The sequence below is a fragment of the Mustela lutreola genome, chromosome 2 (assembly GCF_030435805.1).
Source record: "Mustela lutreola isolate mMusLut2 chromosome 2, mMusLut2.pri, whole genome shotgun sequence".
NCBI classification, from domain to species: domain Eukaryota; kingdom Metazoa; phylum Chordata; class Mammalia; order Carnivora; family Mustelidae; genus Mustela; species Mustela lutreola.
The window spans coordinates 455,178-478,694 of NC_081291.1; the positions used below are offsets into that span (position 1 = coordinate 455,178).

The window sequence follows — 23,517 nt, forward strand, 5'->3', positions numbered from 1 at the left end:
TTTAAGGAATGCCCCCTGTGGGCACGGCCCAGTAATGGGCTCTGGGGATGCAGCAGTGACCAAGGCAGACCCCTTCCCCACCGAGCGGGGTAGGAAAGAAGAGTTCTCTGAGAGAGGGACTGGTCAGCTGCAAAGTGGGAAGGGCATGTCAGGCAAAAAGAACAGCCAGTGCAAAGGTCCTGGGGCATCCTGAGTAACCAGAGCAGGGTGATGAGTGAGCACACGGGGGATGGGGGTAGACGGCAGAGGGTGGATCCCTGAGCCTGGAGGTCCTGGGAGGGGAGGTCTGGGTTTTGTTCAGAGGCAACGGGGAGTGAGGGGATGGGGTAGAGAATTAAAGCTGCTGTGGAATCTAGAGCCCCTTCCATCTACAAGAAGAGCGGGGGGTCTCGGACCATGTCACGGGACAGCACAGGGATATAACCTGCCACACGCAGCCTGCTCGAAATGGTGCAGGACCAGATCGCCTTAGCAAATAGAGAGCAACAGGTTTGGGAGGCGTGTGAGGAGGAGGAGGGGCTGCTAAGCGCCCCCACAGCATGCGCTGTGCGACGTCACATAGATAAATGTGAGAAGACCCACAGGAATCGATGGTACTTCCAACCCTGGGAGAAGGCGCCTCTGGGCAGAGGGACAGGCAGGGGGTCCTGAGGGCCAGGAGCCTTTGGTCCCCTGGTCGGGCCCATGACAACTAGCTCCATGAACGTGCTGGTGGGAGAGGGCACAGTGTGGGCCTCAGCCTGACTCTGGCCTGATTCTTTCCTTCCCTGGAAACCTGCGCTGGACCCTCCCAACCCCCTCGTGGACACTCGGTGCCCCAGGAGCCGCCTCTGCTGCCCGCCGCCCCAACCTCAAAGGTCCAGCCATGCCCTCAGAGCTCTCCCAGGCCCTTGGACTCAGCTGCGGCCCCAAAAGAGTCCCTCTTCCTAGCAAGCCTGGGTCTCCTCATCCTGGCCTGCTGACTTTCTAGGCCGAGAATAATTTTGAAGGCGGAAAGAGGGTGAAGGGGCAGTACCCCTCTCCCAGTCTTTACCGACGGGGATGACTGATGTGCCGCAGGGACCCAGGGCCTGTTTCCCCATTTCTCCCCTCCCCCACCTCCTAGTTACGGTCTCCTCAATGGCGGCATCTTTTTGTCTCTGCGTGGTACCCGCCATGGCCGGAGCAGGCTGGCACACTGAGGCATGCCTCGTGGGTAGTATCTGGGGTACATTTCTGGGTGTGGGTTTTGGGGGTCAACAGTGTCCTTGCAGAATGCCCTCCACCTGGTTCCTGCCACCAGGGTCACAGGTGCCCACGTCCCCAGTGCGAGTATCTACTACCGGCGGTCGCTTGGGTGGGAGGCAGACACCCCAGTTACAGCAGTGGAGTCCTAGGGAGCTTCTTCAAGACCACGAGTCTGCTGACGGCTAGATCCTGGGCAGCCCTGCCCTGCTCTGAGCGGCCCACGGCTCTCCAGTGCCCCTCCTCGCAGCCCCGGGTCAGGGCTGGCCTCAGCACCAGCCAGGGCCCACCCACTGAGCCCCAAGCACTCGGAAGGTCAAAGTCATGGCCACTACCAAGGGGTCTTCTCTTGCATCTGTGTTTTGGTCCAGCCTGCTCGTCGGTCCTGTGGGTCTCTACCTCCTGCTGGGATCGTCCTTCTAGGACCCAGAGCAGCCTCCACGCAGCTGACCCTCTCCCCTGGCCCCCAAACCCCTCCTCCAGCCTGTCCCCTCCAGTGCGCTCGCCAGGACTGTGGACTGTGGAAGGAGAGGAACGAGAGGGGGAGAAGTTGGCTGAGCACGGGAATGGCGGGCCGTGGGAAGGAGGGGGGAAGGCGGGGACAGGGCGGGCAGCAGGCTATAAACTGCCAGGGGCTGACGCGGGAGCAGAGAAGCTGCCCAGCCCAGCAGAGCAGCCCTCCGGACCCGGCGGCCTCCCGCTGAGACCCTTCCCGGTGCTCCGGGGTGTGTGCCCAGCGGGAGGCCAGGAGGAGGGTCCCCGCTGGGATCCCAGAAGCAGCCAAGGAAGAGGCCTGTGGGGCCGTGAGCACCGTGGCCATGTCGGTGCCCAACGCCTCCGGGAGGGTGCCGGCCGGTGCCTGGGGCGGCGGGGCCTCCCGGCGGCCGCCGGTGGACGCCTGGCTCGTGCCGCTGTTCTTCGCGGCGCTGATGCTGCTGGGCCTGGCTGGGAACTCTCTGGTCATTTTCGTCATCTGCCGCCACAAGCAAATGAAGACGGTGACCAACTTTTACATAGGTGAGCGCCGGGCACTGCAGGGAGCCTGCCCGCCACGCTGGGGTCCCGTGAGGCGAGGGGCTCGCCCAGACGGGTCCTGTCCCTGCCGTCCGTCCCTGCCCTCTCGGGCTAGAGCTCCAGAGGGCTCGGCGCACGGTGGTTCAGAGGGAGGCTCCCCGAGAGCCAGGCCCTGGGCCTTGAGGAAAGGCTCTGATCCAAATGGGGCTTTTGTAACCCCGTGCCCAGTGAACTAAAGTACGACCTTTGGCCCATGGCCCGGTTCACAAGTTTGTGCCCTGGGCTGGCCCAGCGGGCACCGGTGAGTGCACAGCTTTCTGCATCCGATGGTGGCGGCGGCCGGCACCGCTGCCTCCAGCCAGCAGGGGGATGCGGAAGCCCCGTGCTCTGGCTCTTCCAGGGGGACGGGGTGAGCCGCGATGCGGCCTGACCCTTGAATGCCTAATGAAGCCCGTGCAGAGGGGATGTTTGCAACGGAAAAGTGGGGGCCTGAGGGGATGCCCCAAATTCTCTGCCTGAGGACGTCGGGGGTGAGCGATCCCGCTGGTTAGGATGGCAGAGACCAGGGGCTGGGCCCGGGCGTTGGGTGGTGAGGCTCCCCGCGCGTTCGCCCCTGCAGCCAACTTGGCGGCCACTGACGTGACCTTCCTGCTGTGCTGCGTGCCCTTCACGGCCTTGCTCTACCCGCTGCCCGCCTGGGTGCTCGGCGACTTCATGTGCAAGTTCGTCAATTACATGCAGCAGGTGCACGGGCTGGGGGAGGGAGGGGGCCCCCGGGGGCGGAGTCCGGGTGTGGGCGGGCTGGACCCCGGGTGGGGCGGGGTCGAGGAAGAAGCGGGGCCGGACGCACGCGCCGCGGGGAGAAGGACTCGGCAGGTGCGTGAGTTCCGGACCGGGTGTGGGTTACGCAGGTGGGCATAGGGAGGGCGATCTGGGTCCTGCGGCTTCTTGCGCGTCCGTCCCGCCATCCTACGATGGCTCTGCCTCCCCTGTCTCAGTCCGGGTCTCGGCGGACCTCAAATGGCTCCCTCAAACCTCCGCTCTCTGGTGTCCCCCTCTCCTGCCCCTGCAACCCGTGGCCCCTGGAGACCTTCCCAAGACACGTCCCATTTGTGCCCGAGTGTCTGGAGATCTGGGGGGAGCCACGGTGTGGGCGCAGACAGGGCAGGGCCCAGGCCGGACCCAGGGCGAAACGCCCAGCTCTGGGCCCTCCCAGGTCTCCGTGCAGGCCACGTGCGCCACCCTGACCGCCATGAGCGTGGACCGCTGGTACGTGACCGTGTTCCCCCTGCGCGCCCTGCACCGCCGCACACCCCGCCTGGCTCTGACGGTCAGCCTCGGCATCTGGGTGGGTGAGTGCAGCCCGAGGGCCGCCGGGGATGGGGATTCCAGGACAAGTCTTTGTGCCTTGGGCATCCCCACCCCCACCAAGGCCCGGGGAGGGGCCTGGGTCGTGGGCCTCGGTCGTGTGCACATCTGGGAAGTGAGCTAAATAGCGCGCCCTGGGGGCCCCGCGCCTGGGTGACGCTGCCCGAGGAGGCGACCGGCGTCACTCGTACCTCGGGCAAGGTCTTCAAGCTGCCCTGTGGTCCAGGCTCTGCGGCAGTGTCGACGCCAGTCCTTGCTCTGCACCGCCTCTCGCCAGGGCCCCGCACCTACTGCAACGAGGTGTTCCCCAGCCGCGCCCTGGAGCGTGCGTTCGCGCTCTACAACCTGCTGGCGCTCTACCTGCTGCCCCTGGCCGCCACCTGCGCCTGCTACGGGGCCATGCTGCGCCACCTGGGCCGCCCCGCCGCCATCGACAGCTCCCTGCAGGTGTGCTGCTGGGCAGGGGTTGAGGGGGGTTGGGGACAGGGGTGCGGCCGGGGGCCGGGGACTCAGGGACTCGAGCGGGAGAATGTGCCGGGGTCGAGAAGGGGAGCTCTGGAGGTGCCCCGCGAGCTCTCAATATCCCGCGGTGAGTTCAAGCCCCGCGTTAAGGATAAGGTAAAAGTAAAATAAAATACAAATGAAAACGGAGGGGAGCTTTGACGAGGTGCCCCAGCCGCCTGCAGCCTCGCCTCCCACCACCTCCCTCCACCGCCAGGGGCAGCTGCTGGCAGAGCGAGCGGGCGCTGTGCGGGCCAAGGTCTCTCGGCTGGTGGCCGCCGTGGTCCTGCTCTTTGCCGCCTGCTGGGGCCCTATCCAGCTGTTCCTGGTGCTGCAGGCGGTGGGCCCCGCGGGCGCCTGGCACCCGCGCAGCTACACGGCCTACGCGCTCAAGACCTGGGCACACTGCATGTCCTACAGCAACTCTGCGCTGAACCCCCTGCTCTACGCCTTCCTGGGCTCCCACTTCCGGCAGGCCTTCCGCAGGGTCTGCCCCTGCGCTCGCCCACGGCCCCCGCAGCACCCGGGGTCTGGACCCTCGCACCCCACCGCCCCCCGCACGGAGTCGTACCGCCTGGCCGCCCACCCGGACTCGGCCAGGACCCGGACGCCAGGGAGCCCTGCGTGTGTCCCTGGGGAGCCCGCAGGCTGTGTGTCCTGAGGGAACACGCTGCCCCTCTCTGGGCCGACTCGGGTTTAGAGCAGGCCCTCAGGGACAAGCGCTGCCTGAACAGCAGCTGCTATTCCGCGGTTATAATTAATGTCTTTATTTCATGCAACATAATCATAGTGAAAATGTCTTGTCCTCCTGATGGTTCCCCACGACGGTGCTGTCCCGTGGGCTATAGACGTTGTCAGAGTTACTGCTGTTTCCTGACGCTGAAGACACCTGGGTACTGGCCCTCCCTGGAAATTTCCCCCAAAGCATCTTCAGACATTTTCCACACAGGGCCTTGCAGGGGTAACATTGTAAGCTTCATCCAAGTGTCCAGAAATATTAAAATGTGAACACCACGTGCATTTTAAAATGACAGAAATAGGGGCGCCTGGGTGGCCCCGTGGGTTAAGCCTCTGCCTTCGACTCGGGTCATGATCCCGGGACCCTGGGATGGAGCCCCGCATCGGGCTCTGCTCAGTGGGGAGCCTGCTTCCTCCTCTCTCTCTGCCTGCCTCTGCCTGCTTGTGATCTCTCTCTCTCTCTGTTAAATAAATACATAAAATCTTAAAAAAAAAATAAAATAAAATGACAGAAATAAGGCCCTGGTGCAGCCACCTGGCGCGTGTCCGGAGTCCTGCTGGGGGAATTGGGCATCCTTGAGGAAGCGGGTCCTCGCCGGAGCTCTGCGCCCGGAGCTGCCCGCAAGAGAAGCGGGACTGTAATAAACCGCCCCAAAACAGAGGGCGGCCGAGCAGACGGTCACTCAGGATTCTGGGGGGTGACTGGGCTCAGCGGGACCAGGAGGCCGGAGGAGGCTTTGCTCTCATGCCTGGAGGCTGCGCACGGGTCGCTGGGGTCAGTCAGACTCATCCCTTGGCAGAGCTTCTAAGAGGCGGCCCTTCAGGGGCCCGGAGGCCTGGGCTGCCAGGTCCCACCACGTCATTTTAGGTGGGGCTGTGTGTGTGCGCGGGAGAGGGGATGAGCTCAGCCTCCCCGCAGCAGCCCTGTGGGCAGAGGCTTACTCACCCCGCAGGGCCCCCGGTGGTCTCCCGGATTATCTGGGGACGTCGTGGACTTCCAAACAATCCAGCTTGTCCCAGATGTTACTGTGAGACCGAGAAGCCAAAACATAGGGCCATTTTGACATTCTCCTGAAGCTTACAGCTTATTATTATAACTTTTTAAAGGAGGCTCCACAGCCAACGCAGGGTTTGAATTCATGGCTCTGAGATCAAGATCAAGAATCACACACTGAGCCAGCCAGGTGTCCCTGAAGCTTGCTTGTTGCTTCCGACACTAGCCTCCAGACTGGGCAGAGCAAGAGGGTGAAATTCTCCTCCTTCGCCCGCAGGCCCTGCCGCCCCCTCCCCGACTCCACCCCTGCTCCCCCAACTCACGGTCTCTCTGCAGCTGCTGGAACGGCCGCCTTCCCTCTGCCTCTTGGCCTTTGCACACGCTGGTCCCTTGGTCAGGCCAGCTGTTCTCACTCGCCCGTCAGGTCTGAGCTCAGCTGCTGCTCCTCTGGAAAGCACTCCTGGGACCCTCTCACCCACGCGCCCCCTGCTACCCCACCACAACCCCGACGTCCTCCGGTTACCTGCTGGGCGCCTATCTGCCGCGGTCCCCACTGTGTCCCAGGACCCCACGCACAGTGGGGCTGAGTACACGTTTGTGGGAGAAACCACCAATCATGCTGTGGGGGCTAACACAGGTATGCGCAGAGGGAGTGGCACCATTGCTGCCGGAGAAGATGACTTTTTATTCTTTGTTCTATTTTATTTTTTTGGAAAATGAATTTTTTTAAAAATAAGGCAAAGAAGGGGTTCTGGGGCCTTCGTGTCGGAGAAATGAAAAGTCCCTTCACACAAAACCCCTTCACATGTTTCCACAGCAGCTTTACCTGAGGTCACCGCCGCGGGAACAGCTCATGGGTCCTCCAGCCAGTGAGCAGGTGGGCAAAGGGTTTGGCCCGTTCCAGGGAACACCACTCAGAGGGGAGTCGTCGCGGATGCCCTGTGTAGACAGGTGGCCCCGGGATGATCTCCCAGAATCACGCAGGACAAAAAGACACCCCCCCAATGTTACCTGATGTGCGAGCCCACCTAACAGCTCCCTTGTGATGAGGCTGTTGTGGGAGGGGAGGACAGATGAGCCCCTGCCCTGGGAAAGGGGGGAGGGGTGGTGAGCAGGGAGGGCGGGCAGCGGGGAGATCCCAATAAGGTGGGTGGATTCTGGCTGTCGCTGGAATGCGGTAGCACAATTCTGACGAGCGCGGCTGTCGGGGAGAACCTGGGGATCCTATCAGGACTTACAGCGAGGTCAGAAAAACACCCGCAGTCCAGGGGTTGAGAGGGAGATCCAGGAGAGTCCTCCGGAGCCTGCTCGGCCGGATCTTGTCTGCAGAGCCCCTCCCCGGGTGCCAGGCTCTGCCCTGGGGACTGGGCCACAGCAGAGACAAGGAGCAACCTCTACAGAGTCCCTGTGTGCTTGTCCACAGAGGGGGCGAACGACCTGGGGAGACGCGAAGTGACTGCAGGGAAGAAGGTTGGGAAAAGAGACCTGGGTCCCCTCTGTGAGTAACTGGGAGCCTGCCTCGGTGGGGGCAATTCTAGGAAGGCTTCCTGGAGGAGGTGAGTCTGGGAAATGTGAATGCAGCTTGGAGGTGGTGGAAGAGCAAAAGGGACGGAGGGCACAGGCAGTGCAAAGGCCCGGAGGCAGGCCATGTCTAGTGGGTTAAGGCCCGTGGGGCCAGAGGAGGGTGAAGTGGGAAGGTCGCTCGCTGCAGGACGAGCTGGGTCTTGGCCGAGAGAGCTGGGACCCATGGGGCTTCTAAGCGCGGAGGGACGCGGTCCCAGCAGGCGGGGGTCGCCGCAGCTATTTCAGGACCACGAGGGTCCTTAGCCACAGACGGCGCGCCGGGCAGCACAGTCCGCTGCCAGGGACGAGGGAGGGGAGGCGGGTCCGCCCAGGGCCACCCGACAGGGGTGAGCCCGGGGAGGTCGGGGGGCACCAGAAGGGCCACTTTCAGTTCTGCTGAGGCCATGTTTACCCACTTGGGAGTGGGGGACCAGCAGGCTCCCCGCTGAGCAGGGAGCCGGACGCGGGGGACGCGGGGCCGGACCCCAGACCTGAGACCATGGCCTGAGCCGAAGGCAGAGGCTTAACCCGCTGAGCCCCCCAGGCGCCCCGAAAACCTTTTAGTACACGAAAGTCCCGTGCGATAGCAATACACCGGGGATCCCGCCCTTATCCAGCGGGTCTACCGCAGAGCGCCCCGAAGAGCTACAGGGCAGAAAAGACGTCCGCTCCCTCGGTTTCCCCGTCTGACCCGGGGATCTCGTGGTCAAGGGATAGGGCGCCACCTGGCGGCCGCCCCCGGGAGCCCAGGCGCGCGGGTGCCGGCCCCTCCCCTGACTGCAGCCCCGCAGGTGCCCGGCAGGTGGTGCGCGCGCCCCACGGAGGTTCCGGCCTCAACTCCGCGGAGGAGTCAGTCCGCAGCGCCTGGGCGGGGGGCGCGGGCCCTCATGGGTGCCCCAACCCGGACCCTGGCCGAAGGTTTCCCCGCCGCAAGATGGGTCAAGCAGAGCCGCAGTATGGACTTCCCGGGTCTTACACACTTTTGTCTCATGAGTCCCGTCCTTAAAAAAGTACCAAATGTGATACTGTATAACTATGTTGGTACAAAAACTAACAAAGGGGCGACTGGGGGGCTCAGGTCATGATGGAGGCTTCCTGCTCAACGGGGAGCCTGCGTCTCCCTCTGCCCCCCCATCTCTAATAAACAAGTAAAAATCTTTTAGAAACTTGAAAAAAGGGGCGCCTGGGTGGCTCAGTGGGTTAAGCCTCTGCCTTCGGCTCAGGTCATGGTCCTGGGGTCCTGGGATGGCATCGGGCTCTCTGCTCCGCGGGGAGCCTGCTTCCTCCTCTCTCTCTCTGCTCTGCCTGCTTGTGATCTCTGTCTGTCAAATAAATAAATAAATAATCTTTTTTTTTTTTTTTTAAGATTTTATTTATTTATTTGCCAGGCAGAGATCACAAGTAGGCAGAGAGAGAAGGAAGCAGGCTCCCGGCTGAGCAGAGAACAGGACGAGGGGCTTGATCCCATGACCCCGGATTCATGACCTGAGCCGAAGGCAGAGGCTTTAACCCATTGAGCCACCCAGGCGCCCCAATAAATAAAAAAATCTTAAAAAAAAAAAAACTTGAAAAAATCTACTTTAAATTACTTTAAATTAGGCTGGATGTATTATCACATATCCCTTACTGGCACATTTGCTTCTTTTCTGTTTTCAAAGTTGTAAGAACTGCCTTTCCATGGAGACTGGCTCACAGGGACAAGTCAAGAGGCCAGGGCCAGGGCTCAGTGACACTGCCCAGCACCCCGTCCCAGGCCTGTTTGGCCTTGATTTTGGAAATCAAGATGGTGAATCGTTCCACTTGCCTGCCACCTCTGTGTAGACAGACACCACAGATCCCATGGGGTGAGACAGGGAACGCAAGAATTCATTCAACCAACCAACCAACCCACATTTATTGAGCACCTACTGTGTGCCACGCACAGCCTGGAGGGTTGGAGATCCAGCTTCGAGCAAGGTTAACGGAATCAAGACATTTCAGAACAGAGCACCCGGATGAAGATAAAATGGGGTGACGCGATGGGGGCACACCTGATCCTGAGAGGTCAAGGAGGGACACCCCCCCTCCCCCAGGGAGCGGAGGCGGCAGTTTGCATCGGACAGGGCACTGTCCGGTGACCGGGGAGTGCACTCCCGCAGGGGAGCCACCAGGGCAAAGGCCCCAGTGTGGGAATATGTTTGAGCAGGAATAACATGGGCAGGTGGACAGTACGGGATTTGGGTGAATTTTTAAGAGTGTGGCCCCCCACCCCCACCCCCAAGTGGGGAGCAGGTGGGCTGGGACCTGGGCCTGCTGCCCCTCCCAGTGGAGCCAGCAAGTCTGTGTATCAATTCCCAGCTCCCTCCCGGCGCTAAAAATAGGGTCCCCCTCACTGGAGGCAGCTGGGAATCCTGCAGCCCCTCACCCTCTGGGGCTGGGCACCTCTGGGGGAACAGGGACAGCAGCTTTCCCCTGGGAGGTGGGGGAGGGGCAGCACCCCACCTGCCCTTCTGAGTGTCCCCACCAGGCCCCCCTTCTTTTGAACAGAAGTAAACAGAACCCTCAAAACAATTCTGCAAGGAACGAATTGACGTAGATGCGTTTTACAGGGGGAAACTGAGGCACAGAGCAGCCCGGCATTCAAGCTGGGGTGGGGCAGGGGGTGCATTCAGATCTGTTTGGCTCTTTGGTAAGGGAGAGGCTCTCTTGCACTTTGGAGAAGTGGGGCCTGGGGCCTGGACCCTTAGGGGGGACCCAGCTCACCTGGGTCTCTCCAAACTTTCCCCTCCTTGGGCAGATGTCTCCAGTGGAGGTGGGAGGGGGGCGGGCAGCTGGGGCTGGGTGTTTAACAGCCTAAAGGTGGAGGCCTCTGCCACCTGCTACCGTTAAATAGGAGAGGCCCTGGGGCTGGCGGGCAGGGCTGCAGCCTGGGCTGGGGGTAGCTTTCCCGCACCCATCGCCTTGGCTTGGGAATCCCCCCCCAGAGCAGGAAACCTGCAATTTGCAGGGAGGCTTGATGTCCTGAAAAGGTGTCAGGGCTGTGTGCCTTAGGGTACAGGCACAGGGCTGCCCAAGAAACCAGCACGAGGGCCCGACCCTTCAGAAGTGCCCCCCATGCCAACTCCCCCTGCCCCCACCATGCTCCCGTTTGGCTCTTTGGGCTGGGGCCTGGGTCTCTGCACTAGCCCCCGAGGATTGCCTCTGGGCGACAGACCCGCTGAGGCCACACACCCCCTCCCCCCAGCCCTACTCTGTGCCTCTGGGGACACTGAGAGTCTCTCAAGATCTGCGCGCGGCGCCCAGGGCGCAAGGCCGCGGCAGGCTCAGGCTCGGAGGGAGAAAACTGTTCCTATCACCCCGGGGATAATCTTGTCTGTCCTAGAGGGTGACAGTCCTGGAGGGGGTGGGGGTCGTCTTGATGTTCCTCGAGTCACTCCACCAACCCCACGACTCTGCTGGAGCAGTGCCCCCCCTCCATCAGCCATTCCCTCTCCAGACCCCTGCCCACCCTGCAGCGCCCCCAACGCAGGGCCCTGGTGCCCTCCTGACACCCCGGCCTGCTCCGGCTCTCGGTCCCGTAGCCCTAGTCACTACCGGGTGTTTAATCCCCATTCTACAGATAAGGCCGCGGAGGCTGGGGGGGGGCAGTCACTAGAGTCAAGTCGCCAGTCTATGGGACAGGGGTGAAACTCCGAGCTCGGCAGGGCCGGCCCATTCTCGGTGCCGGGTAAGAAGGTGAAGGGGTCCCCAGCCCGGCTCCGGTCCCTCCAGCCCTCCCAGGCGGAAGTCCACCCCCCACCCCCAACGCTCCAGTCCAGCCCGCGCCCTCCGCGCCCCGTGCGCTCGGGGCCCCGGCGCGCACTTTGCCCACCGTCCCTAGGCAGGGGGCGGAGCCTCCCGCGTCGCTGTTCCCCTTCCCTTTTTATTATTTATTATCATTTAAAGGGGACCTGACCTGAAAATTTCTGGCCACTCTCCCCCCACTCCCCAACACCCCTGGGCTGCTGGTACGTCTTCGGACCGAGTGCGGGGGCCGAGGGGGCGTCCGGGAAGGGGGAGGGGGCCTCCCGAGACCCCTCCCCGCGTCCCGGGCCGCAGCGCTGAATCACCGGCGAGGTATTTGCATCTGAGAGCGATTTGTCACCCGGTGATTTGTCTGCGGGGCGGTGAGCGCGCCGGCGGGGGGAGGGGAGGGGCGGGGGAGGCCGCGCGCGGGGAGACTCTTACCAATCGGGTCGGATGGGGGTGTAGACGCGGACTCGGCTGGCGGCTCGGTGAGTCGGCGCGCGGCACAAACCCGGCGGCGGCCGGGAGCCAGCAGCGCACAGCTCGCGGCCCGGGGCCGGAGGCCAGGCGCGGCCGGGGCAGGGCTGGACGCCAGGCGCAGGGCATGCGCCCCCCGAGCGGGCCCTGCGCGGTGAGGCGGGGGGGTGAGGGGGGGAGGCCGGCCTCTTAAGCCGCGGGTTCCGGCCCTGGGTGGGCGCAGTGCGCCCGGGAAGCCGGCGAGGGGGTCTCCAAAGTTCGGCAGGGACGGGGGTGGGGGTTCGGGACCGACGAGGCCGCCGTAGCGGGTCGGAGTTGGGGGGGTTTCCTCGGCGACCCCCCTCGGAGACCTCACCCCCCCCACCACACTGCGCGAGGGCGATCGGGGGTCTCGAGGGAGCGCTGCCCCCCACCCTCCGGCGGAAGGAAATGGTCCCTCAGCGCGCGCCGGGGGCTGCACTCCGGGTTCTTATCGCACGTTCTCCTCGGAATCGGGCGCTGTGTTCCGGAGCCCCGCGGGGAGCGGCAGCGCCGGGTGGGGAGGGCAGGTCCCCGGCGACCCTCCTCAGCCCCGACTGCTTACTTAGGAGGTGCGGGCTCCGGAGCCGAAAGGAGCCCCTGGAGGGGGACCCCAGCATGCCCGCGCCCGGCGTGCGCTCGGCGGGGCGGCCCGCGCTCTGGCGGGGATCCCCGGGAAAAGCCCCCCTGCCCCGGTCAGTGCCCCCCAGACACAAAAGCGGGCGCAGGAAGCGCGGGGAGCGCGCGTTTGTCAACTCCAACGTTCGGCGTCCGACCCCAGGCGGCCGATTTGTCAATAATCTTCCGTTTTTAGTCGCCCGGGCCGGAGGGGTTGCCCCCCCCCCCCATGCAAATCGGTCGCTTTCCAAGAAGCCTTTGAAATCCGGACTGGGGTTTTTGTCGTCTTATTTCTTCTCTTTCTTCGGTTTTTCTTTTCTCACTTCCTCCGGGCCGCCCCCCTCCCAACTCTGCTAGCCCCCTCCCCGGCTTTCTGCCCCACCCCACCCCCTCTTCCCTTCGTGGAGTGAGGGGCCCCTTTCGCCACCCGCGGGCCCCAGCCTTGCACAACTCTTTAAATAACCGTGTTTTGCAAGGCCCGGCCCGAGCGGGTGACCTCTCTCTCCGGGAGGCATTGGGGGGAGGGTGTGGCCCCGGATCCCTCTGAGCCCCTAGTCAGGTCTCAGCGACCATCCAGCACCCCCCACCTCTGCCTGGTCCCGGCCCGGGAATGCCTCTCCCTTGGGGTTGTCATAAAGTGGGGGTAGGGCTGAGGACAAAGGGCTCTTGGGGGAGGGTCTAGAGGGGGTGGGCGTCGCCAGTTTAGGGTTAATGGCGGCCATGGGGGCCCCAGGCACGGCCCAGGGGAGTTCTGGGGTTCCCACCTGCCTCCCCCCACCAGCCCCAACGTGGAGGCCTGCCCTGCTCCCCTCCCCCACTAGGCGACCCGGAAGGGTCATTAAACCCAGCAGGCCTGGGGGTGGGAGGCTGGGGGGGGAGTGGCTTCCTCTGGCCTCTTCCTTCTGCCCCCCAAACAGGAGGGGAGGTGTTGCCTGGAGCGTTTCCGTGGGGAGGGGGGGCTCGTCTTGAAGTTGTCAAATGTGGGGGAGGGGCAGCGGACCAGACTAGACACTGGGCGTGAAATGTGCCCTCAGCACTTCTTTGGGCTGGTGGGGAGGTGACCACCAGTCCTCCAGGGGACGGGGAGTGGGGGGCTGGGTGCTGCTTTGCTGCCTCTAAGGACAGACTGCATTGGCCACTCTCCAGTCCTGTGGCCTCGGAGAGGGTCTTTGTGCCCTGAGACCCCTGCCCCTGCCGGATGCCGAGGTCCTCTGGGGACATGTGCCATCCCTATTTCCCACAGGGGCCACCACCTGCCCCCCCCCCCCCACTGCCCGTTCACCCGTTCAGATGAAAGCTCCAGGGGGTCTGGGGAGAAGGCAGGAGGGCCACTGAACCCCCCTGACTGGGGAGGTGCGGGGGTGTCTATACTGCAGGATTCCTGTGAGCGGGGTCAGTTTCCGCTTCGGGGGTTGCCACAGAGTTGGGAGGGCGGCTGGCTGGGTGTGTGAGCCTCCGCTAGCTGCCAGGGTCGCGGGAACCTGTCTGCCCCGGGAACCGCTGAGGGGCTCACTTGCCAGGTCAGGGACAGCCTCCTGCCCCCCATCTCCCGGCCCCCATCCCTGGGAGGCATTGTCCAGGGTGTCACCGCTGGGCCTGTTGGGTTCTGCCCGGTTGGTTTTACTGGAGGGGGTGTGGCGGGTGCTGGGGTCCGGAGTGGGGGTGGGACCTGCGTCCTTCTGTGCTGGTGGGGCCGGCTCTGCTAGGTCCCGGATGTTCCTGCCTGAGACGCTGAGGGGACCCCAGGCTGGGGCACGGCACCGCATGCTGGGATGTTGGCCCCACTTGGGGTCCCAAGAGGCAGGAGAACTCCCCTGCAGAGGTCACATGGGGTGGCGAGGGAGGCTGTGACGTCACCCAGACCCTGCTCCTAACCCAGCCTCCCCTGGAACCTGCTGTGTGTGTCTTCTCGGCCACCAGCTCACCCATGGGCCTCAGTGCTCTGTATGCCTACTGTGAGGCCCACCCAGCGCCCCCTTCCCTACCACGGATGGGCCCGCTGTGTGCAGGCTTGAGCACAGACAGGTGGGCGCTGTCAAGACACTGTCCTTCAGATGGCGAAACTGAGGTCCAGAGAGGTTGAGGCTTAGAGATGAGGTGGGAGCAGGAGGGAGGTTCGCTCAGGCCCTGTGTACAAGGAGTGGTCAGTCTGGGTCCACCATTGTCTTGGTTAGCCGGGGGGGCGGTGCCTGGAGCCTTCTGCAGCAGGGGTGTGGGCAGCAGGGGTGCGGGCAGCGTCCGGAACTCAGAACCGGAACCCAGAACCCACCTGGCCTCTGGCGGCTGGTAACGGGCTGTAGCCAATCAGAAGCCAGGCATGCCCGGTCCCCCACTCTGTTTATGAAGCAATAATCCAGGGTCTTCCCCTGAAGCTGGGGTCAGTACCTGCGCTTCTCTGTGGCCCTGAGGGTGGGGGTCGCCTCGAGACCCTAGGGAGCTCAGTGCAGGCTGACCCCGCTTCCCAGCCTGCCGGAGGGCAGACAGAGGGGGGCCCATGGGGAGAGCACCACCTCCCACCTCCAGGAAGGCCTCCCGGTTTGCACCCTGATGGGAATGGATGGGGGGGATTTTCCCAGAGGCCTCTGTGGTCTGACTTCAGTCGGGGGGATGGGCCCAAGGAGCCCTGGCGCGGTCTGATGGTTGGTCTTGCTGCCCCCAGGTTTCTGCAAACCCGTGAATGAGCCCGACACCAGCCGCTGTGACCTGGTGCCTGGCAGGAGAAGGACGCAGCACCGGCATGCCCTCGGCCTGAACCCGGCGGTCCCCGCCCCCACCCCCCGCCACCCTGCACTGTCCCGGCTCCCCTGAGGCCCCCACACTGCAGTGCGGCCAGGCCCCCTCCCCACAGGGGCCGCCCCTGCCGCCCAGCTCTGGTGCCCGGGGCGGCCCGGCCCGAAGGGCCATGAAGCTTCAGGCCGTCATGGAGACCCTTCTGCAGCGGCAGCAGCGGGCGCGCCAGGAGCTGGAGGCCCGGCAGCCCGTGCCGCCCCCACCGCCCCTGCCGGCCGAGCTCCCTGCTGGCCCTCCGGCCCGGGCCAGGGCCACCCCGGAGGAGGACAGAGAGCCGGAGAAGGTGCGGATGCAGCGGGCCCAGATGGCTGCGCTGGCTGCCATGCGGGCGGCGGCCGCTGGCCTCGGATCCGCACCCAGCCCCAGCGGCTCAGAGGACGGGCCCCCCGGCCTGGAGGATGAGGATGCGGTCCAGGAAGGGGTGCCAGGCTCGCCTGCCCCATCGGGCCGAGGCCGGGAGGCACCGGGACACGCTGAAGATGTCAGGCACCTTGAGGACGTGGGCTCTGACGGTGACCTGTGAGTCGGGTTCCATGGGCTAGGCACTGCATAAGCGTCGACTGAGCCTTCCATGCATCCCAGGCAGCTGTAGGGCAAGCCCCTGTCCCCGCTGACCACCGAGGTCAGCACTGTCCTTTAGAACTTTCTGGAGGACGGTGGGTATCTCACCAACCTAGGAGCCGCCCCTCACGGGCAGCGGGGGAGGCTTGATTCCAGTCTGACTTACATGGACCAGCCCCGTGTGGCCGGGAGCCCCATTGCCCAGTGAGGCTCCGGCAGATTCAGGGGCTCCAGAGGGACCCATGCACAGTGCGTGTCGGCTGGCTTGTGGTTGTCCACCGTGCATGTGTTCCCGCCAGACCCAGTGCAGGCCTCTAGCCAGCTACGGGCAAGACCCCAGGGGAATCACTCTGGGAAGGTGTTTGACAAGCAGAGCAGTGGGGTGATTGTGGGTTATGACAGGGAAATAAAGGAGCGGTGCGGGGGGGGGGGGCGGAGGTGTCGGGGGCTGGGAACAGCATGCCTGGCAGAGGGAACAGCCAGAGCAAAGGTCCTGAGGCAGGAACTGGCTAGGCATTTCCAAGGCCCACCAAGGAAGCCCGTGCCACAGAGGGCAGGTGTGCAGGGGCCCTGGGGGGCTGTGGGCTGATGGGAAGCACAGCCGTGCCCCTTGCAGCACCTGGAGCAGGTGGGGGCCGCTGTCCCCGTGTTGAGAGAGGGAGAGCGGGACTCGGGTGTAGAGCAGAACCTGCCCCGGGGCTGGAGCACGCTGGCGCCATCGCCCCTGACCTGTGGCCTCTGCCTGCCCCAGGAAGCCAAAGTGGGAGGAGGAAGAGGAGGAGGAGGAGCTGGAGGACGACCTGGAGGACGACCTGGAGGACGAGGAGGAGGAGGAGGAGGACTTCGAGGACGAGGAGGGGCCCCCGGGCTCTTCTGGCTTGGGCCCAGCTGCTCTTGTGCCCCGCAGGGCCCCGCCGTCCCAGGCCTACCGCGGTGACAGTGGGCCCCGGGTGCTCGGTGGCCAGGAACGCCAGGGGGCCAGCCTGGCCCACGCCGGAGGCGCTGCGCACCTGGCGCCGCAGCTGCAGCCGCCCGACCACGGAGACTGGACCTACGAGGAACAGTTCAAGCAGGTGCGCGGTGCGCGGTGGGGGCCGCGGGCGGGGGCACGCGCACTGCTGCTGGGCCCTGGCGCCCAGCCCACGCCGGCCAGGCGCACGGCCGCGCGCAGGGAGCCTGTGGACGCCCCGTGGGTGGGACGGGCCGACGGTGGGGTGCACCCCGTGTGGACAGGAGGGGGACCCGAGCTCGGGGGCTGCCCAGTGCCTGCCCTGAGGGGCCTGCAGGGAGCCAGCCAGGCACGGGGCCCTGAGCTGGGCAGGTGCCCGGGCAGAGGCCATGCGGCCGAACTGGGCTTGGCGCGGGCCGCGGTCAAGGGGCGAGGCCCAGCGGGCAGACGTGCAGGCAGGGCGCTGGGGGCTTGGGGACGAGCGAGGTCTGGTCAGTTGGCGTGGAGTCCGGTCACAGAGGCCACGGCGGTTGGTTGGGCAGGGGGTGGCCACGTTGGTGTGGACGACTGAGAACTCCCTGCGGCTGTGGAGGGGCGGGGAGGAAGTAGGGCTGTCCTAGTGCCTTCCCTGCGGGCGGCCAGGGCAGAGGAAGTGGCCGGGGCGGGGGACCCTTTGATGTTGGGCCCGAGCTGGGCTGGGCAGATGGAAACCAGATGGCGTCCGGCCGGGCTCACATTCCAGTCCATGGCCAGCTGGGCCCTGCTCCGACCTCCAGGAGTGGCCAGCGGGGACCTGGCCTCCCCAGCCCGGTAGCCCAGTAGCCCGGGCCTTCGAGGTCTCCCCCGCCTGTGGACTGGCCAGTGTGCGCGAGCTGGGAGGTGGCTGTGTGTGGCCTTGGGGCGGCCCCCTCTGGATACTGGCCTCCCAGAACCAGCTCTGGGCCCCTCCTGGAGGGCGCTCAAGGGCCCGCCGGTGGGCTGGACACACGCAGAGGGGGCCGGGCAGGGGGGCTCCCAGTGGCTGGGGGGCAGTACCTGGAGCCGGCAGGGGAGCCGGCAGGACGGACGGAGCTGCCCAGGCGTCTGGCTGGGGGGTGGCAGGGCCAAGGGCTGGGTGACGGCCAGCGGACGTCTCTCTGGGCGTGGCCAGCGCCCCACACACCCCCTCCTGGAGGCTCTGCCCCTGCACGTGGACCCCAGTCGCGCCCCCACCCCCGTGTCCCTCCCCTTCTGGGCTGGCGCCCTGCCCAGAGCCACAGCGCTGAGGGAGGGTCTCCAGAGCTCGCCGTGGTTCAGAAAGCGCAGGCTGCCTGGGCTGTTTGTTTGTTCTCACGGTAGTTACCGGGAGCCTGGGGCCCTGGAGCTGGACGATATGCCAGCGTTGCAGGGTCCCGGCTGGGCCACGTAGGACCCCAAGCCCCCAACCCTGTTCAGTGGCCTCAGCCCCCTGGGGGGGGGCAGGGTTTGGGCGGCCAGGCCAGGCGAGTACTGGGGGCAAAGGCCAGGCCCCAAAATGCCCTCGGCATGTCAGGAACAAAGGGCCACAGGAGCCTTTGTCCCACTTGTCTGGGCTGCCCAGGGCCGCGGAAACGGAAGCAAGAGCGGATCAGGGAGCCCCAGAGCCACCGGGGCTCAGCGTCCCGCCGAGCTGGGGGGTGACTCCCCTGTGTGGGGGGAGGCCGGCCTCAGGAACCAGACAGCCGTGCCGAGGTGTCGGAGAGAGCTGGTCTGGCCTCTTTGGCTGGGTGGAGGGAGGCTGCTCGGGCTACACCATTGGTCAAGCCTCACGGAAGGAGGACAGTGCACCTGGCAGAGAAAGCAGCCTGGGCAAAGGCCCTGGGGCAGGGCCGACATTGGTGTGTGTGGAGGGGCCGGGGAGCCAGATGCTGCCAGGTCGGGCCCTGCAGGAGATAGGATTGGATTCTGAGAAAGTGGCCGGGACCTTCCTCCTGCCCACTCATGGCAGGGCCGGCTGCCGGCTCTGCCCTCCCGCCCAGCTGGCCGGGCACCTGTGTGGCCGGTGTCGGCAGCATCCCGGGCCCAGCCGGCCCAGCAGACGTCAGGCCGTGTTGACTCTGGCGCCTTCCCCACAGCCTTCCTGGCACGTGGCGGCCCAGCCGGCCAGCCGCCCACTTGGCACCATCTCTTGCCTCTTCCTCCCAAGTCTTGGCAGGGCCTGGGGCCGACTTCCCCTACTAACCCTTGAGAGCCGTGAATATGGTCTCGGGGAGGCCAGGTTGGGGAGGGCCCTGGGGCAGCGGGCTCGTGGCCATGAAACCATCCCTGGAACCCCCACAGCCTGTCTGCCGTGGGGCCCTGGGGACGCGCGGATGGAGGCCAGCACGCTGCGAGCCACTGGCCGGGGATCAGGCGTGTTGCAGACAGTGATGAGGATCTTAGCCTCCTGGCATCAGACGTGGCATCCTGGTGGCTTCCTGTCACCCGTGTAGCTGGGCCCGGGCTCTAGATGGTGGCCCCCCCGCTGCCCCGCCCCTGCAGGTCTTAACCTCAGATCTTTGGCTGCTTAAGAATCAGGATCCTTGGTCTTGAGGCTCAAACTTGGGGATTGTCTTGAACAGCCTCATTGAGATCAGACTCAGACAGCACCTACTTCACCTGTTGAAAGTGTGCAGTTCAGTGGTTTTTAGTGTCTTTGCAGAGTGATGCAGCCACGGCCAGGTTCTTTTAGGACGTTTCTGTCACCTCAGACGCAAACTTTTAGAAGTATATCTTTTAGCTATTACCCCCCGCCCCCGGCCCCCTTCCTGTCTGTGGAGGACCCTGGTCTGGGGGTGCCACACGCGTGAACTCACACCCTGTGTGTTTTCTGTGTCTGGTTCCCTCCCTGCATGTCATAGGCTTGGGGTCCATCCCTGGGGTCGCACGTGGAGGCCTCGCTCTTGCTGGTGGCCGGTGGACATGCTGTGTTTGTTCTGTCACCTGTGATGGACACTTGGGTTGTTTACGCCTTGGGCAGCTGTGAGTCGAGCTGCTGTGAGTCGGGCTGCTGTGATCACGCTTGCATGTCTTTGGTGTGGACAGGTGTTTTCAGCTCTCATGGGTGCAGAGCCAGGAGTGGAACCACTGGGTTGGGCGGTGAGGCTAATTGGCCTCTCGAGGACCCACGGGCAGCTTCCCACAGCGGCCGTGCTGTTCTCCTTCCCGTGGCCTCTTGAGGCTCTGGCTTGTGCATGGCTTCGACAGCACTTGAGATCACGGCTGTGCTGTCGAAGTCACAGGGTGGCGGGCGGCTCCCTGCGCGTTGGTTTGCGTTGAACGTTGCGGTGTTTTCCGCCTGCTTTTCAAGGTGACGTCCGTCCACTGCACGACGTGTTGATGAGCTCCAAGATGTAGAGGTGACCACTGCAGCAGAGACTTGTCCCCTAGCTGTGCAGGTGGGGACTGAGCCTGTCTCCTGTGCCCCACACACCCCAATCCCACAGGGACGGGCGGCCGAGGGCTCTCCCCTTCGCACCGATGGAGACGGATGTGGGCGGTTGAGTCCGTCAACTGCCTACAGACAGAACCTAGTGTGCACCGGAGGGTGGACACATGGGGTCCCTGGGCCTCTGTCTCCTTTGCCGTGAACACAGTGGGTCCAGGGCCTCACATCAGGGTGTCAGGACCCAGGGCCTGGACCCACACAGGGACTTAGGCAGGAAAGGTCATTGGTGGCCCCTTTGTCCTCGCCGTGGACCCTGCCTGGCCCCACCCCTCCCCAGGCCTCTTGGGGCCCATGTGATGCCCGTGGGGGCCCTTCTCCTGTGTAGCAGGCACAGCCCACGTGGAGGTGAGGCTATGGGCCTCAGGGGTGTTCTTCGCAAGAGGCTGGGGTCCCATTTTGGATTTTTTAGGCCTTTGGGCTCACGTAGGTTTTTTTAGCCACAGGAAATACACACGTACAGATTTTTAGGGCCGTATCTGACTGCAGAAGCAGCGTTGGGACCGTCCTCGTCGGAGGGGAAGCAGAGAGGGCTCTCCGGGCCCCGGGCTGGCCGCCGCTCCCAGCGCCGCTCCGCGTCACGCTGTGGGTCTGAGTGTTCCCCAATCCCTGGTTCTCTTCCGCGGTGGTTTCCTCATGGGGCTGACAGCAACACGCTGGCCTGTTCCACTGCTGTAAACAACACCGCAGTGAACATCTCTGGGCTCCGGAAGTCGGAGGGCAGCGTGGTTGGGATCGTGGGGTGGGGGAGGGGAAGGCCCCTCTGGTTTCTTCATCCCTCCTGGGGCCCCCACCAGGCCCCCACACAGGCACTCACAGCCCCTGGGGATCAGGGCTGGGCTAGAGGAGGGAGGAACGGGCTTTAGGGCGGGGGCTTTACAGGGTGTGTAAGAGTTTGCTAGGGGGCAGAGAAGGGTAGAGTCTGTGTCTCGGAACATTGAGTGGCAGGCATTAAGGTAAATGAATGGAGCCTGGGCAGGGTTTGGAGCCGGGGAGCAGAGAGGTGACTGGGGGCCCTTACGGGACCTGCACTCTGGGCAGGCCGGGAAGACGCTAGGCCTGCAGGGCCAGGGTAGGAGGATGAGAATTCTTCCGGTGGGGTAAGGTGTTAGGAGCAGAGGGCACAGCCTGGGCAAAGGTTTTGAGGTCAGACACTAGGTCCTGAACCCGGCGATGTCCATCTGATATGCTTGGGACAGAGTGGGCTGGGGGCCAGGCCCCGTGTGTCCTGGGGGCCGGCTCTGGCGCCGGGCCTTTTCCTGGGGCGCCAGCAGCCGGGGCCATGCGCCCGGGGGTGGGGAGGGTGCTGGGAAGCCCCTGGGAACTCAGCCCACCCCGCCTGGGACAGCGCCCGCCTCATCAAAGCTGCTGTGGCTGCTGGCGTGGAGCCAGCGGGCCGTGGCAGGCCCGGGGAGGGTGTCTGCCCGCCAGCCCCTGGCACCGTGCCTCTGCCCGTGCCAGCCCTGGGAACCGCACTGACTCAGCCGGAAGAGCCTTATCTGGCCCCTGCGCCGCCACCAGCCGCCCAGTCACCGCCGTGGGGTCACGGCCTCCGGGGCCTGGCCCCACGCCCACCATCAGCTCCCCACCCTCGTGGCTGCTGCCAAGTGCCCGGCCCGCCCCACGCTTTCTAATAACGCACGCGGCCGCTGGAGGGAGTGGTGCCCGGCGGGCAGGGACCACGTGCGCCTCCCATCGGGGAAGAGCGTGCGTGTGCCATGTGCGGTCCGGCCCGCTGACCTGGGTGTAGGGGTGCGGTGGGCAGACGCGCGGTCCCCGGGAGCTGCGGGGGAGAGGTCCCGTGTCCACCGGGGTCTGTGTTCAACTGGGCCAGGCCCCGGGGGAGTCTGGAAGCCACCTGTGTGCCGGTGCCGTGGCTTTTCCACGTGTGTCCTTCTGCGCGTTCTGGGGCCACGAGCGTCTCTGCAGCGTCTATTACGTGTCTGTCATCTGGAAGCCTGTCCGTGCGTCCACACGCTTGGTATGTCTGTGGACAAGGGCGTGAGCCCCGTGGGGCCCGTCCCAGCTCTCACAGATGTGTGGGTGCACGTCCTGGGGTCCGGACACAGCGGAGGGAGGCTGGGCCACGTACCCCAGCGCGTGTGGAGAGTGCTGTTGGCTCGGTCCCTGAGCCCACGTGGGATGAAGTGGCAGCGCCCTGCGGCTGTGGGTCTGTGGCACGTGTGTGCACGTGTGTATGTGACAGGGTTCCACGTGTGTGTGCTTCCCTGTTCCTTGAGGCATGAGGTCGGGGGCACCCATCAACCATTAGCAGACGTCACGGTGTCCTGTCAGTGGCTGGAATTGACTGACCTGGACCTGTCCGTGGGCCCATGGCCCACGTCCCGGGGAGGCTGAGGTCCCTTCTCTCCGCCCTGAGCTGCGGGGTGCCCTGTCTCTGGCCTGCAGGTGCCGTCAGGGAGATGCTAGGCAGGGCTTGGCCCGCTCTGTGCCTTGGTTTCCCTGCCTGAGGCAGAGACCCTCTCCTTCTGAAATTTTTGGACCCCCCGGGACAGTGCCACTGATGGGGACGTAGAGGGACTTCCTCCCAGCTGCTTTGTAGCCGCCCCATGACCCCTGTGCTCTGAGCCGGGTCAGGGGAGCAGCTGGGGTGCAGGCTGGTGGGTGGGCACGTGCGGGGGCGGGGCATGGGGCCCGCCCCTTCACCGGCCGGGCTGCATGCGGACAGAGGACAATTGGGGGTCATGGGGTTAAACGGTAACCAGTCTGCCTATTGAAGGCCCCAGCGGCAGGGCTGGCAGGGTCTTGTGGGGCAGGGGGAGGGGGATAGGCACCGCCCACTGCCCACCGCCCACCACCCCTGCAGGCCCAGTGCCTGGCACCTCAGGGACACACCCCTACCCTCCCAGCCCGTAACAACCCACGTCGCAGGGAGAAGCGCTCCGGGAGGTGGGTGGCAGCGCCCCAGCTGCCTGGACGTCAGACGGCCTGTTTGGGAATAGGGTCTTTGCAGGTGTCCTTGGTTAAGATGGGGCCCCCCCCAACTGTCCTGGGCCCTGAATCCAGTGGCAGGTGTCTCGGGAAGAAGAGAGACCCTCAGGCCGACCTCAGGGAGCCGTGGTCTGAGGGCCGCAGGCCGAGAGGCCCCGCACCCTGGAGACAGGGACCCTGGCAGTCCCAGCGACGGGCTCACGGGAGCAGGGGCAGGAAGGCATGCGCCTGAGCCGGGCCCTCCCTCGGCACCGGCCTCTCGCGTGGGCGCTGTGGACCGTGGGCAGAGGCGGGCGATGCGTGGCTCGCGGTGGGGGTGTGGGGCCCGATGGGCTGGGCCGGCACTGTGGCGAGGGCGGGCCGTCGGGGCCACTATCTGCCAGCCGGTGAGGGTGTGTCTGTGTTTGTGTGTCTGCTTGGACGGGTGTGTCTGCGCCTGCGCCAGGGGACCATGTCGGGGTGGCTTGGCCGGCCCAACCGTGGGGAGGGCCGCGGGTGCGTGGGAAGGGTCCGCGAGTGCCCAGAAAGGGGTCGGCGGGTCTG

At 65.0% G+C, this 23,517-nt stretch overlaps 2 protein-coding genes and 1 long non-coding RNA gene across 10 annotated transcripts in view; 2 read left to right on the forward strand and 1 right to left on the reverse strand.

Annotated features, from left to right (window-relative positions):
• The first annotated feature begins 1,886 nt into the window (after positions 1-1,886).
• Positions 1,887-5,364, forward strand: KISS1R (KISS1 receptor). Its single transcript, XM_059159167.1, is given in 6 exon segments — positions 1,887-2,241; positions 2,858-2,982; positions 3,455-3,590; positions 3,833-4,053; positions 4,325-4,747; positions 4,750-5,364. Coding segments are annotated over 6 exon segments (1,470 nt in total). The 5' UTR covers positions 1,887-2,042; the 3' UTR covers positions 5,116-5,364.
• LOC131823172 (uncharacterized) lies at positions 4,859-11,747 on the reverse strand. Of its 3 annotated transcripts, XR_009350510.1 has the most exons (6): positions 11,609-11,747; positions 7,078-7,276; positions 6,666-6,778; positions 6,163-6,503; positions 5,792-5,871; positions 4,859-5,059 (listed from the first exon to the last, which is right to left on the reverse strand). It is a non-coding gene; the product is annotated as an uncharacterized LOC131823172 (long non-coding RNA). The 3 variants fall into 3 exon arrangements; XR_009350509.1 differs by having other exon boundaries at positions 4,859-5,013; positions 6,163-6,778; XR_009350508.1 differs by having other exon boundaries at positions 6,163-6,778.
• ARID3A (AT-rich interaction domain 3A) overlaps positions 11,341-23,517 on the forward strand; it is a 30,519-nt gene continuing 18,342 nt past the window's right edge. For 2 of the 6 annotated variants that reach the window (XR_009350507.1, XM_059159162.1), the window contains exons 1-3: positions 11,557-11,655; positions 14,940-15,589; positions 16,383-16,704. Coding sequence is in view for 5 of the 6 variants with exons in the window: in XM_059159162.1 (XP_059015145.1) it covers positions 15,183-15,589; positions 16,383-16,704 (729 nt within the window). In the remaining variant the exon portion in view is untranslated. Of the gene's footprint in view, positions 11,498-11,556; positions 11,656-11,684; positions 11,799-14,671; positions 14,816-14,939; positions 15,590-16,382; positions 16,705-23,517 lie in introns of those variants that run through there. The other 4 variants (XM_059159166.1, XM_059159164.1, XM_059159163.1 and 1 more) reach the window with 4 other exon arrangements.